General features: G+C 36.9%; 1 protein-coding gene across 1 annotated transcript in view; it reads right to left on the reverse strand.

Moving 5' to 3' along the window:
* Positions 1-14,605, reverse strand: part of LOC140159235 (leucine-rich repeat-containing protein 61-like) — a 30,904-nt gene extending 16,299 nt beyond the window's left edge. The window contains exons 1-4 of the mRNA XM_072182643.1: positions 14,467-14,605; positions 3,612-3,707; positions 1,885-2,031; positions 434-494 (exon numbers count right to left, since the gene is read on the reverse strand). Coding sequence (XP_072038744.1) covers positions 434-494; positions 1,885-2,031; positions 3,612-3,707; positions 14,467-14,488 — 326 coding nt within the window. The 5' untranslated portion in view covers positions 14,489-14,605. The remainder of the gene's footprint in view (positions 1-433; positions 495-1,884; positions 2,032-3,611; positions 3,708-14,466) is intronic.
* Between the last annotated feature and the right edge of the window lie 481 nt (positions 14,606-15,086).

Raw genomic sequence — 15,086 nt, forward strand, 5'->3', positions numbered from 1 at the left:
ATCCCAAATCATGTTTTCTTGCCTGTCAACAGGCCCGTTTTCTGAAGTCAAATATACCCCTTTTTAAAAACTCATACCCAATGACCACCCTTTCTTAGGTTCCACTAACCAAACACCCCTTTTTTACCAAGAATTTTATCATCAAAATGCCATAAAAGAAATGAGGAAATTGTCAAATTCTCTTATTTCAGCAAATTGTACTTGGCATATTTGGAATATAAAATAGAATTTGCTCCCATTTTTTTTAAATTTCCTACCCAATGACCCCTTTTTTAAAATCTTAAACGAAATAATTTTGTTTAATACCCAATGACTCCCTATTTAAAAAAAAAAATTTACAGGCGATAGAACCCTACTTCCCAAAACCTGTCACTTCTAAAGTTGATTGCCACCCGGTCACCCCCGGATCGACTCACCGGGTTATGTTACTTACCTTCCTATTAAGTTACCGGCTACATTCAGAGTCTGTAAACTCTCCAACTCTCTCAGTGGATCTATAATTTAAAAGGAAAATAAATGCCAAAATTTTATATAAATCTTTTTTTATTTGCAATGTTTTGTTTTGTTCACAAAGAGTACATAATTAACACCTTATAAACCATTACGTATCATTCAGGGATACATTTCTACATGAATACAGTACCCTATTCAGTCTTCATATAGAATACCCATCACAGCCAGTATGAGAGTGTTGTGTGGGTAGACAAGGAAAATTTGCAGTAAGATTCTTGTCCGCAGGTAGCTCAATTTTTTCATAGGAACGAAAAAATGACACGACGGGGCTCAAACTCATGCCGTTGCCACAAACCAGAGTTTACCGATTGACCTCAACACAAGCAAATCAGGCCGATGTTGGCAAATACCAATTTGATTATGGGTTCAAATGAGCAATAAGGTCAAATTGGGCCTTTATTTTACTTTTTTCTGCAAATGACCTTAAAAATCACCAGAATCTGTAAAATTTTTACAATATTTTGAAATATAGAAAAAGAAATTTCCTGAAATTTGCAAAATTTGTGTCGGCATTCATTTGCACATGAAAATTTTTCCCCAGATTTCTTAAAATTTGGGTCGGGTCGGTGCTGTTCAAATAATGAATTATTCCATTTAAAATCCACCCTAGCCCTGTGGAATATTTAGCTAAAGTCTTCCAAAGAGGGAGTATGAGTTTTGAATAGAATAGACAATTGGGTAACTTACATTTGAACTACTCACTCCAGTTGTGGAAGATATAGGTAAAGGGGGAGTATGGGTTTCAAAATGATTAACCCTGACCAGTTACATTTGAAAAACATACTCCCTCTGTGGAAGATATTTCCAAAATCTTCCACAGGGGTATTGTACATTTCAAGTGGAATAACCCAATGTGAGAAAAACTTCTGTGCTATCCTTGTTTTTAAAATTCAATTTTTTCTATTGTTAATTTTGGTTTTACTTTGTATGAAACATTAAACTGGCCATAACTAGATTTTTTTGTATTTGTTGTAACAGTGTACAAAAAATGTCAGAAACTTAAACTGTAGAATGGAACTTGGTATATACCTGGGATACAGTGAGGCTAAAAATTGTGGCTACAGTGAGGCTAAAAACTGTGGCTACAGTCAGGCTAGATTGGGTTTTTTTCCAGAAAAAAATCCAAGAAAAGTTATAAAAATGACCCATCCATAATTAGCAAAAAACAATTCACAAATTAGCCTATAGAAAAACTGGCCATTAACAAACCAAAACGCCAAACTGCAACTCATCCTTGTTTCATGTATAAAGGATGAAAATAAAATCTACAGGTTTGTCTCTGCCGACATGAGCCTCATTTATTCCTGTTAGGTCACAATTTTGCAACCCTTCCAACATGTGACGCAATACTCTCCTAGCTTACACACTTACCTATGTTAGTGATACGATTGGCTGAGAGATTCAGAAAGCATAACTGTTTAAGTGACGTCAAAGCTTGCAAGAGACTGATGTCATTCTCGCTAAGGTCAAGTCTTTCCAGTCCAATGCATTCACTAATACAACCCAAGTTATCAATATCTGAAAGGGATAAAAATAAAGTAGCAGTATGACGTTATAATGAACATGTGGTACCTTGCTGGCAGTGTATTTGAGCCCTGGTTAAAATGCCTCTGGGCAGTAGAATACCTTTTGCGTAAGATCTTTGACATTTCAAATTTGCTCTAATTATTAATCAACAAGTTTTGAGGGATAAAGGAGTGCTTAGCTTTAATTCTGTAAACTAATTCTTGTGGAAGGCAACGACACTGTTTATGACATTGTACCTTTGCTGATAATTATGGCTATAAGACAGATGCAATGAGAACCTCATGCCATGACAGGGCATCCTGCAAAAATACTACTTAAAATGAGCTCAATGAATGATCTCTCAAAATTTAAAACAGTTAACTTTAGCACAGCCAATAACAAATTTTAAAAATTTATAAATTTAAAAATTACATGATTTCACAAAGGTTTTTACGTTTTGAAAAATTGTGTGACAATGGTGAGCTACCACTAACATAAAGGTGTTTGTGTATACATCAATCATTTAAAGATCCTTAAAATTAAACAGGGATGAAAGTCCACTCTTGACAAAAAGTATGAATAAGCCTGAAAAACAGCGTGAAAATGACCACAATGGTACTAAAACGGGCTGAAAATAAAAGAAATTGTGTAAATCTGGACAACAAAAACCCTGAATTCGATCATGCATATATTCCACTCATTTCGGATTCCTAATTCTTGGGGATGGGGATACTCAGTACAAACGACCATATGGTACATTGCAATTTCAACCTTTTGTTAATATCAATTACCCTTTTCGGTTTTATATTAATGGGTCAATATTTCAAAATGTTCTTAATATTTTCAGATAAAAAACCAAATTTTGCCTCACTGTAGCAAAGCCAAAATTGTCAAAATATAATTATAAAAAATATTTGAAGAAAAGTTTTGTCAAAAATTTTGACATTTTAGTCAAGTAATGAGCCACCTTTCGTTCTTTTCAGCCATGTTTTGGCAATTCAGGCCTCTAGAATAGGAAGCTTTATTTCACCACAGAGGTCCAAATCCTCCTTGGGCTGGTTGATACCACTGCCCTATAACAAAATGTTATTTCAGATGACATTCCCAAATCCCAAGGATTTTTTTTTTTGGTATAGACGAATCCAATTTCACGCATTCCTACTCCTCAATGGCAGCCATAGTCGCGACGGGGACCCAGCTATCTCACCTAAAATGTGAAATGATGCGGCCTTGAAGGGTATTTTAAACTGCATTCTATCACCCGTGTTACATGTAGACAAAAGAATGATGACAGTTTACAACACAAAAGAATCTAACATCAAATTAAGCGGGTTTAATCCACCCAATTGGGCACTCACAACACCTGTTTGGTGCATGCGGGGAACCGAATATGGCCGACCAAATCCTGACCATGACTTGGCTCGTTGGATTCGTCTATAACCAATTTTGTGGGAATTGGTATGATAACACACCTAACATAGGACATTTTTGAAGTACACCGAAATTGAATCGTGTGATGCAAGGGGGCTGGGGGGTTAGGTGTGTGTTATTTCTAAATACATGAGGGCTTTTTAACAACTGGAAGTCCTTACCACAATTCTGTAACTTGAGAATTCTGATGCTTTCTAAATCAAACTCGCCACTTTGTGATTTTAACAGTTGCTTGGTTATCTTTGTACCATGTAAATCTGTAACAAACACGAGAATTTAGTTCATTATTTTTAAGTAGATTTAGTGAATTCGACTGTTGTGTGGTGTGTAAAATAAATATGTCCCCAATGAATTACGTGATCAGCAAAGTTTGTGAAAAAACATAGGAATAGGTGACTGGATCAAATGTCACCTCAGAAGATGATGGTATAGATGAATCCGACGAGCCACATTCCTACACTTCACTGGTGGCCATAGCCGGGGCCATTCATCCATTCTATGTGACGCCAGTATCATAGGCGTGCAGCGTTTACGGCTCCCGTGACGCGGCGCAAGTGCTACACGCTCCAATGCGCATGTGATAGTGGGCGTCTTGGATCGCAATCCAAATGAACTAAGCTAGTTTGGGCGCGGATGGCCCCCAGCTATGGCCGACTTAATCCTGACCATCACTTGGCTCGTCGGATTCATCTATATACCAGTGGCGTATCGTGGCAGCTCCTACCCCGGGGGCTACAGAAAATGTTAATTTTGCCGCCCCCTGCAGCAACAGCCCGAATTATTTTTTAATATATAAGAATTTAAAAGGTGTTACACAGTCCAAATAACCCCCATCACTTCAAGTGGGGGTCCTGCTTGTGACCAAAAAGGTATAGTCGCATTCATTTTCCATAATAATTTTACGCCATTTTTTCATTAATAATTATTCTTGCCGCCCTTTCTGTACAGTTGCACTGCCCTTTTTTCTTTAATATTCTTCTTGCTGCCCCTTCATCTTCCACCACCCCTTCTTTTTTGCCCCCTGCTTTTACCCCGGGGGGCTCACGCCTCAAAGCCCCACAAAATATGCGCATGATTAGTTGAAAATTACCTATACAGATCATTGTCTGCATCACATACTGTTGTACCTCAAAAGGCTGCCTTGTGTGATTTTTATTATTGTCATCAAAATGTGATGCAATACACTGTAAAATCTTACTATAAATAGGGAAAAGTTGTATGTTTATATTACATTTGTATATGTTTGTTTATTTGTACTAGCGGTAACCCGTCTTTTGCGGTTTGTAAATAAATGCAAAAATTTACAAAATGCATCACCATCTCCGAGTTTTTATTGCGAAAAATTTTACCAGCTCCCCAATTGATCAGTCATTTCATTTAATAGGCTAATGTTGTGTGTATGTATGTGTGTCCACGCAAAAGCTCTGTCAGTTTCGATCCAAATGTCGCCAAATTCATACGGGAGATCGAGGAATATACGACAATGTGTTTAACATTTATTTGGTTGAAAACGGTCAAGAATTGGCCTCAAAATCAGTAAAAAGTGGGGTTTTCGGGCAAATTTATAGCGGTTGTTTTTTACGGCCTATGCCAACCAATGCGTCCACATGTCTAGCATAAACCAACGCGCCGTTAAGCGGCGTCAAGCGTACACGACGCTACGCCACTTGATTTGCACGCGACGGGTGCGGGCGTGCGACAGCCAACTTGGCGCCAGGGTTATGGTGTACGGGATATGGGATAACGGGATTAGGCCTACGAAGACATACATGTAAATATCGTAAGGGTACGGGAGGGGGAAAAGAAAAGAAAGAAGGACATAAAAAGGTAGGCCTACTTTGGATGGATTACGGGTACGGGGTTGTGGTTTAACGTGATGGGGTTACAAGATTACCAAGATGATAAAAATAGTAAGGATTCGGAAGGAATGAGGAATTTTCAATGAGTCTACCTGTACAGTAATTCCTCCTGTTTGAGTGAACGCTTCCGTTTACTCATCTAGCGGGCGGGTGTCCCGCTAGTTTCATTTAATTCATTTTAATCAACTTCTTCTTTGCCCCCCGGTGTTGTCCCCTATCCTCCCATTCTTTCCACTGTTCCCCCTTTAGCTCACATCTTTCTTCTCCCTCTTTCCCCGCTCTGCCAGTATCATGGTTTTAGTACCGTACTTAAGTTTATAACGGCTATCAATTTGTATTTTTGCCATGTTCGCAAAGTTTGTAGATCACCCATGCATCACAGATTGTTAAATAATATCGCCAACCCATGGCACCCATGCACTCTCCTCACTCATTTTGATTTTCCCATGTTTATTCCCACTTGCTTTGGAGGTCACGTGTTGATACGCGATGTCGCGAGATGACACAAACTAATTGATACACGGTTTGTTTTTTTGACGCGATGTGTTGATACGCGAAGACGAAAGATTTTTTGTTTGACGCGATGTATAGTTGTTAGGCGAACATAGTAACTGATGCTCACTATTTTGAGGTCTCTGGATATTTTTTCAAGGTATTTTTGCTCATTTCACTAAGATTGAAAAAAATGAGGTGAATATGCAGCGTAACTCGGTGAATGATTAGGTTTGCAAAAGTGAAATTTGCAGTTGCATCACCACCATTCGAGTAAAGTTTTGCAACTCGGTAATTTGTTATAGATGTCTCTAAAAGGCTCCATCATTTTCGATCCAAATGTCGCCAAATTCATATTCAATAAACTATACAGGGTGTCTCAATAAAAATAGGCCCAGTGGATCAGGGAATGTAACTTAAAATATCCGCCGTAAAAATAAAAGTTTCTTGCAGATTCAAAATTCTTGAAGTGTCCTCTATCTAGATTGGTGCATAAAGCATCAAAATCCGTTCACGTGTCATTGAGATAATTGGGAAACTACAAATAGATTCATTTTTGGACCTTTCCAATGGGACAATACACATTAACAAGAATGTGCTGCATTGTAGTTTAGAATTGAAGAAATTAATGCAGTTAAGGGTTGACTAAGTATTGTTGGTCGAAACAGTCAAAAAGATCGATTTTCATTATATTAATCAATATATTATTGAAAAAAAACCACCTTGATGTTTTGCAAAACTTCATACTTTGAATACTTGCTTGATTTATTGTTGTTAATGAGTTATGTACGTTTTACAAAAGTGATGTTGTTTCATCCCTATTTACAACATAACTCGAGAACCACAGGACCTATAAAAGTATATCTGTAATATCAATGCAATTTTTGCCAAAGCTCACTACCATTCGCAATATGATGTGAACTACATGTACCAACTCACAATAGTTTGAAATAGTGTAAAACCTTAACTCCCAGTGTTGCTATGTAGGAGATAACTTGCCTGATCAGCAACTATGCCTCTTTTCTGTTATTGGTGTACCAATTTTTGTTTATTTCACCATCAATACTATCACTTGGACATTTCATTTTGAGGGAACCAATTTCTTTTGAATCAAATATTTCAGCCACTTCAATATAAAGTTCAGCCCTACTGTATGGTTAACAAATGTATGAACAGCGTCATTTTCACGTATTTTTTGTGGGACCTGAGAGCACATCAGACATATCGAATTGCATTTCAAAAACGAAAACAAGGGATATCCTTCTGATATCAATTTCTTTCTAAATTCGCGATTTAATGCCATTTTATGGCACAGTCCTCGAAGTAAATTGTATAAATTTTATGATATATACGTATACTTAAAGTGTATGTAACTGGGACAAAAAGCCGTCTATCATATGGAAATTTTGACTCTTCATATTGAAGATAAAGATTTTCCCCCAAAAACACAAAACACACAAAAAATAGGTCTTTTTGGGGAAAAACTCGATATCTTTAATATGAAAGGTGTACATATCATTACATTTATGAAGTTTACTTCGAGGATGGTTAAATATCAAAAATACAAAAAAATATCAAATTTGAATCATTTGAATAAAATGTGTGTTATATCGCTAATTAAAAAAAATACAAAATATTTGATATCAGAAGGACATTCCTCGATTCAGAATTCAATTCGATATTTCTGATGTGCTCTCAGGTCCCACAAAAATGACTGCGCAAACGTTACTATCCGAGCCCTTAACCCAAAGAGAAACGTGTGAAGAACATTCTTTGGGAGATTGATTGATATTGATTTTGAACTCATACTCAGCAACACTTGGCGTTTCCTTTTATTTCTTTTATAATAAACTACACATTTCTGTTAGATGTGTATTACCCCATTGGAATGGTCCAAAAATGTGTCTGTTTGTACAAATTTAATTAGCTCAGTGACGCGTGAACGGATTTGGATCATTTTTGCACCATTGCTAAGCAGACACTTCATGGTTTTTGAATCCAATTTCCATAGGGCCTATTTTTATTGAGACACCCTGTATTTGGTTGAAAACAGTCAAGAATTGGACTTGAAACAAAAATCGCCAAAGTATTTGGTCACCTGTTCTGTGATTATTTCCGTTTTAGTGATCTATCCCGCTAAACATAAATGCTGTGACATTTTTATTCACCAGTGTTGGAAATGCATGTGACATGTAACATCTACAATAGAAATGAAACTTCTACTCAATTTATTTTTAACAAAATACTAGTGTTAATACATAGCATCATCTGTAAAGTGAAAGACCTTTCGCAGTGCCTGATTTGGTGCAGTGTACGGCATAAACATGAAATTGGGTTCCGATTGGCTAATTGAATCACCTCATCATTACCTTATTCGTAGCAAGCATCGTGTGACTGTCCTAGTTCTTTTTACGCGATTGGTCGACAGCAGTGTGATTGTGTGGCTCAGTGCGAATGGTCTTAGCAAAAGCATACATGTACATTTTTGTAGTGTATGCTAGCTATACCATTCAACAAATTACTTTAGCGGTGTTCATCTGCTCTGTCTGATTATCGCATAAAAAGAACTACATTTGTAGGTCACATGTTGCCACACAGCTTCACCAGTGAATGAGGTGCCAATGTGATGATGATGTGATTCAATTAGCCAATCAGAACCACACTTTCGTATACGCCATAAACTGAGCCAAATTGGCAGGCCGCTGAAGTTCTCTGCTGAAAACTACTGATTAGTGGGCGATATTTTCTTTTACACCACCCGAACTATTATACACTAGTTAAGTAAACGGGAGCGGTTAGTACACGGGAGTGGTTAGGAAACATGGTAAACGGTGATGATGATAATCATGGTGTCTTGGTGTAGATTATTCATCCAGTAGGCCTAATAGTAATGACCATGTTAGCTTGATAATCATATGTTAGCTCCTGTCATATTAAAGAAGCTAAATAACTTTAAATGAATATCCAGACCTGTGATAATGTTGTTACTCACTCAATCCTCAGATTTCTTTTGAAACAGCTCGTGACAAAATGGTTGATTTTAACTTTATCCCAACAAACATATACATTAATGTTAGAAGAGGTTGCTAGAAAACGTTTCAATTTCAGGTTATAATGGTATAAAACATGTAAGCAACATGTTTAAAAGTTGCAGCAAAACATTTTAAGCGAGCCCGTGTTAATAGCTAGGCCTACATTATAGCCAAGATTTATTTGCGGGTGTCGCAGAATTTCCAAAATGTGGACTTTCAAGTTCCACTAAAGTGGGCTCACCCCCCCCCCCCCCCCATCATTTTATCTGTTTAGCTATACTGAACAGTTGAACGACTCTGTTGGCTATATTTTAACATTCCATCTGAAAAGTGGCCTTTTTTTTGCAAATCTGTCACCCAATACCCCCCCCCCCCCCTTTCATCAGCTTACACCCAATGATCCCCCCGAAATGTCTTCAAGGCCTTTGCTTTGACCCAGTTTCCAATTCTGAGGGGACACAGCCGGCTGCACAGCGGGCGACACAATGGTGTTTCGTGGCCATTCAAAAATGTGGCGGCAAAAAACTTCCGAGTGTGCCCCCCCTTCCCAAATCCCTGGATCCGCCACTGTCTCAGAAAAGCAGTCAGTCACGTAAACACCCAGACAAACATACGTAGGCCTACGCGTGGTAAGCCAACATTAAATGCGTCCATACCATGCGCGCCGCAATGCGCGTGAAACCATAGCGCCGTGTACCCGCAGGTGCGTGACTCGCCACTTACCGCGCGTGTTGGACACTGCTTGCATTTGACGCGTTTGCTGTCATGACCTGACCCATAAGGTTATTGACCTCAACGGCCTAGCAACCGAACATTTTTTTGTTATTTCCATAGTGACTGAATAGTTTTGCAAAAATGAACGCCAGATGGTTTAATGGCAATATGTACCCGATCAATGTACGAATAAATCAGAGCTGAAAGTGAAAGCATCTCAGAGACTGCTTCTGGACAAGATTTAGCGACTTCCTTTTATTTATATAGATTGTACATGTAAGGTTAAAATTACGAATTTATCAAATTAAAAACTTTTGCATCAAGGTTTTAACATGTTTTTAGCTAAATACAAACATACCTAAATTACTTTGTCAAACAAGCTTTATTTTGTTCCAAACTTGTTTTTATCGCAATTTTTTACGTAAAAGAGCTGAATGCAAAACCGGTGATGCAAACTCCAAAACTTTCGCGTACGGTAGCACAAGTGCTAGATGTACGCTCATTTTGACAGTAATTTACACTCGCATACCAAGCATTTTCAAGCGTGTTTGACAGTTTTTACTGTGTGACTCAATATTCTACATTTCCAAGATTCCTTATACGTGCATACCTCAATTTGAGTATTGTCGCACAGGCTTAATGTGCACAGTTTACTAGATGCACGATCCTGGAACCTAGGATTGATTCCAGATATCAGAACCGGGGATGTCCCTTCTCTTTTCTTTTATGTTTTTTTTCTTCTGCTATTTTATGTACTTTTGAGTTTTAACTATTTATTCATGTGCAGGATGAGTGGGCACTTATGTGTTTGGACTTTTAGCCCATTCACTCATCCTGAATTACTTGCTTTTGTCATGTTTAAGAAATGTAAAGTCAAATGTACTGTTATTTTGTTACTTTTGTATTGCAAGTAATTCAAATAAATATTATTATTATTATTATTAACAGCTCTGACACTTAACATGCAAAGGGTTTGACTCTTCCATTATTCAAGATTTTCTCGAAAAACGTGACAAACTTTCCTTTTAAAGAATTCCCCAATTTCATAAATTCTTTGCCACTTTCCACATATCTGATAATCTTTTTATGTGACGGAAGTGATGCTGATTTTATAAAGGCATGTTTCTTTCTTTTCCGATAATTTTTAAATTGTTTCTTGAGACAAAACTTCCTAGCAGAATCGCTGTTTTCACTTGTTTTCAAAAAGTTGTTTTAACTTTGTTTTTACCCCATAATTTCCCTCATTTTTCGAAGCCCTGCCCTCCTTCTAACATAGTACAAGGAACTTATACGATGTCCGCATTCACAAACTGACTATCTGTACAATAAGACTGTTACCGTATGGCAGCGTGTTGAAGGAATATATTACACAGTCAAGAATAGGCTCCGTCTTCCGTTTGTTGGGATCCCTCAGTCTCTTCAAAACATCAAAAGCGTTGCACGTATACTTACTTAAGACTGTCCTTTTTCACATAACGCAGACAAAGTAGGGCCAACTTGCCTAGAATTGGTCAAATTTTGGCAAGAAATATCTCTGTGTTAGTGTGTAATCTAGTGTCTGACCGATCAGGTCCATATCTGAATCGGCCGATTGGCCGATCAATTCCCTCTTTGATCTGCCGATTCGATCACCGATCACCGATTACCAATTCCCCAATTGTAAACAATGGCTGCCATCGCCATGAGCAGGGACAGACTTAGGTTTCGGTTTTCTACTGGCCCTTCGGGCCAGTGAAACGGCAAATCTACTGGCCCTGCAATAAATTTACTGGCCCAACTTTTTCAATATGTTCTACTGCAGAAAGTGCAAATAAAGAAGCAGGTTCTCATGCCCGTTACCCGGGGGCAGGTGGTGACTCCGCCCCCTCGCCAAATGACCCATTAAAGAAAAAATAGAGGTTTATAGTCCTTGTCGGTCAAAAAAGGACCAAATTTTGAACAAAAGTCCACTTAATAAAAATCCTTGTTATGGGCCTGCAGTGCACGTTCCAATGCGACTTTTAAAGTTAGAGACTACCAATTAAGCCTACCAAACTTGACACATGTTACTTGTGTTGTGTGTTAACATTATTTTATTCTGAGCCACCATGGACCCAAAAATCTTTTTCCAGGATCTATGGTGCCACTTTAATTCAAGCAAACCTGAACATTTTTAATTGTTTTGTATAGAGCATACGCAATATAGAGACTACATGTAGTCACTAACTAACCCTAATCTATAGTTCCAAAAGTTCACAAAAGAAAAGGTTCAAGTATGCGGTATTTGCGATATTGCTATCATCATCAGATAGAGCATGAAAGAGCTTGGAAATAGTACGTAGGCCTACATCGCCATAAAAAGCGGCCGTATATTTCCAACTTGCTTGCAACGCAAGGATAAGAATAAATAGACAAAAAATCATTAAATAAAAATATAAATTACACACAGGTACAGGTGAAGTGGAGCAGAAACTGTGTCCAATTGTGTACATCATCACTGATTATATCTTGCCTCAGTCATATGAGTTATATCAGGATCAAAAATCTAGTGGCCCGCCGGGCCAGCATTGTTGGAAGTTTATTGGCCCGAGGCAAAATCAACTGGCCCCGGGCCACTGCTTAAATCCGTCCCTGGCCATGAGTAAATTTCACCTGTATGTTGAAAGGGTACTTGTACGCAAAGTATTTAATACCATAATTATGTATGCTCTGAGCACAAAACTACACTCCCGTGCTCATTTACAATACTTAATTTGACCATGATTATTCTAAGTTCAATTTACCTTTTCCCCCTGATATCCGAGTCCGTCGAATCATTCGATCGCCCCATTTTAATATTGTGTTTACGTTCAAGTCAGTATTGAGTTTTGCACACGGCCCGTAGCTGACACGCACGTGTGTAACCCGGAAGTGTTGAGTTTTGCACGCGGCCCGTAGCTCTCTCCAATCTGACACTGGCGCACGTGTAACCCGGAAGTATGCATGCGGAAATTACCTGATTATCTCAGCTGCGTGCCTGAATCACGGTATGATTTTATATGTTTATCGCCTACAAAGCTTGTTCTTTTGCTAAATTTCGCTTGATTTAAAGAAAGAAATAAACCAATAAATGAATACTTGTTAAGCTTCAACAATTACTTTCATGATATTGGGTGATCGGTGCATTACATCGGCGGATGAAGGAAAAATCGGCCGATGCAGATCACTACCGATAAGCTAATAATCGGCCCGATTAGGAAGCTCCCGATCTCAGCTATGTCACGATTTAGGGGGAATTTAGTATGAGGTTTTCATTTCTAATATTTTCCCTCATAATACAATGAAAACAAAAGCAATAGCATTACAAACCCTAATAAAACAAAGTCAAACATAAGAATAATTAAAAAAGAATAAAAATATATTTCTTTTGTTTTTAATTGTATTATGAAAATTATTAGAATTGAAAATAAGCATCTAAAAAAGTCATTCTTATGTTTGACTTTGTTTTATTAGGATATATAAATATATTTCTTTTGTTTTTCATTGTATTATGAGGAAAATTATGAGAATTGAAAATGAGCATCTAGAAAAAGTTATTCTTATGTTTGACTTTGTTTTATTAGGGTTTGAAAATCTATTTCTTTTGTTTTTCATTATATTATGAGGAAAATTATGAGAATTGAAAATAAGCATCTAGAAATTCTTTTTCTTATGTTTGACTTTGTTTTATTAGGATCTGTAAATATGTTTCTTTTGTTTTTCATTATATTATGAGAATTGAAAATAAGCATCTAGAAAAAAGTCATTCTTATGTTTGACTTTGTTTTATTAGGATCTGTAAATCCATTTCTTTTGTTTTTTATTGTATTATGAGGAAAATGATAAGAATTGAAAATAAGCATCTAAAAAAGTCATTCTTATGTTTGACTTTGTTTTATTAGGATCTGTAAATATATTTCTTTTGTTTTTCATTCAGCATTGTATTATGAGGAAAATTAGGAGAATTGAAAATAAGCATCCAGAAAAAAGTCATTCTTATGTTTGACTTTGATTTATTAGGATCTGTAAATCTATTTCTTTTGTTTTTTATTGTATTATGAGGAAAATTATGAGAATGGAAAATAAGCATTGAAAAGAAGCATCTAGAAATTCTTATGTTTGACTTTGTTTTATTAGGGTTTGTAAATCTAAAAAAAATTATGAGAATTACAAATTTATTGAAAAGTTAGAATCTTTATATTAAGTTTTGTATTTTGTCTTTTACTTTATGCCGCATTATACGGTATATTGTTTAGTGTCTCAAATGAGTATGAGGTATTAGGGTTTCTTTTCAAAACATGTCCGGTTTTTTTCCAACCCTAAATCGTGCCCTATCTACCCGATCTGATCGGTCAGTCTCTAGTGTAATCCTATGCTATGCAAGTCCCACATCGCATCGTTATCGGCGATCGTGTTTTTTTACTGAAGTTTGGCTGGTTCCCACCAGCGTCATACACGTGACACAGCTAAAATAATAGCTGACCGGGAATCTGTGATCATTAAAACGTCAACCGTTTCCAAATACGCAATGACAGTAAACTTATTGGTAAGCGGTCCGAATTTTGAGCCATACAAGTTTACGTGGTGAACTACTTCCAACATGTCCAATACATTAAACCTTGAGTGCTTCATTGTTTTTGATGCAAAAGTCATGAAAGTATTAAAAACTTGGCTTGATGCAAGGGTAAATAATTTAGTCCCTATAATATGTGTGTTTATTAGTTTATTTTCCTGGTCATGATGGCGTAGTTTAGCTAAACTTGACGTTTACATAACGGTGTTTTTTTAGCTTCTACTTGCACATGCAAATTGATGCAATGTAATCGAGTTCACGACTTCCGAATTTTGCACCATACGATTCGCGCTAATGAATATTCAGCAATAAAATTAACACGCTTATATAAATCACAGCCCATATTTACCTTTTTGTTCTGCATCACCCATTATAAACGATGTGAAATTTATTTCATCATAACAATGTCATATTTCTAGTGAATTGGCTTTGACTCTTTTCACTTTCACAACTGTGCACCAACATGACCAACGTTGTTGTTGTCAGTTTCCAATGCGACCAGTGTTTCTAGAGTCTAGATGCTTGATATACAGGGTGTCCCATAAAAAAATACCGGGTGAATAAAAATTTGAGCATAAGTCGAGAAATAGACATTGGAATCCAAAAATTTAAAAAGCGGCGAGTAGCCATTTTTATTGTGCATGCATTATAAACAAAAATTTTATTTGATTCGATTGAATGGTTACGAAGAAATGAGCGAAATACATAATACGCGCCGTGCAATTCATTCCATTTGAAGTTTGATATAAATTTGGATCGATTGAGCCGATATTTATTGGTCGAGCTATGAGTTTTAAAAATATTGGACAAGACGTAGCTAGTCGATTCCAATATTTTTAAACTATAGCTCGACCAATAAATATTGTGCGTAAAGCATCAAATTATTATGTTTTGGATCCAATATTTTCACACACTTGGATTCATCAAAACATAATAATGATCAATATCTAGCTTATGCGGTTTTATTTT

Source organism: Amphiura filiformis, chromosome 8 (assembly GCF_039555335.1).
Source record: "Amphiura filiformis chromosome 8, Afil_fr2py, whole genome shotgun sequence".
NCBI classification, from domain to species: domain Eukaryota; kingdom Metazoa; phylum Echinodermata; class Ophiuroidea; order Amphilepidida; family Amphiuridae; genus Amphiura; species Amphiura filiformis.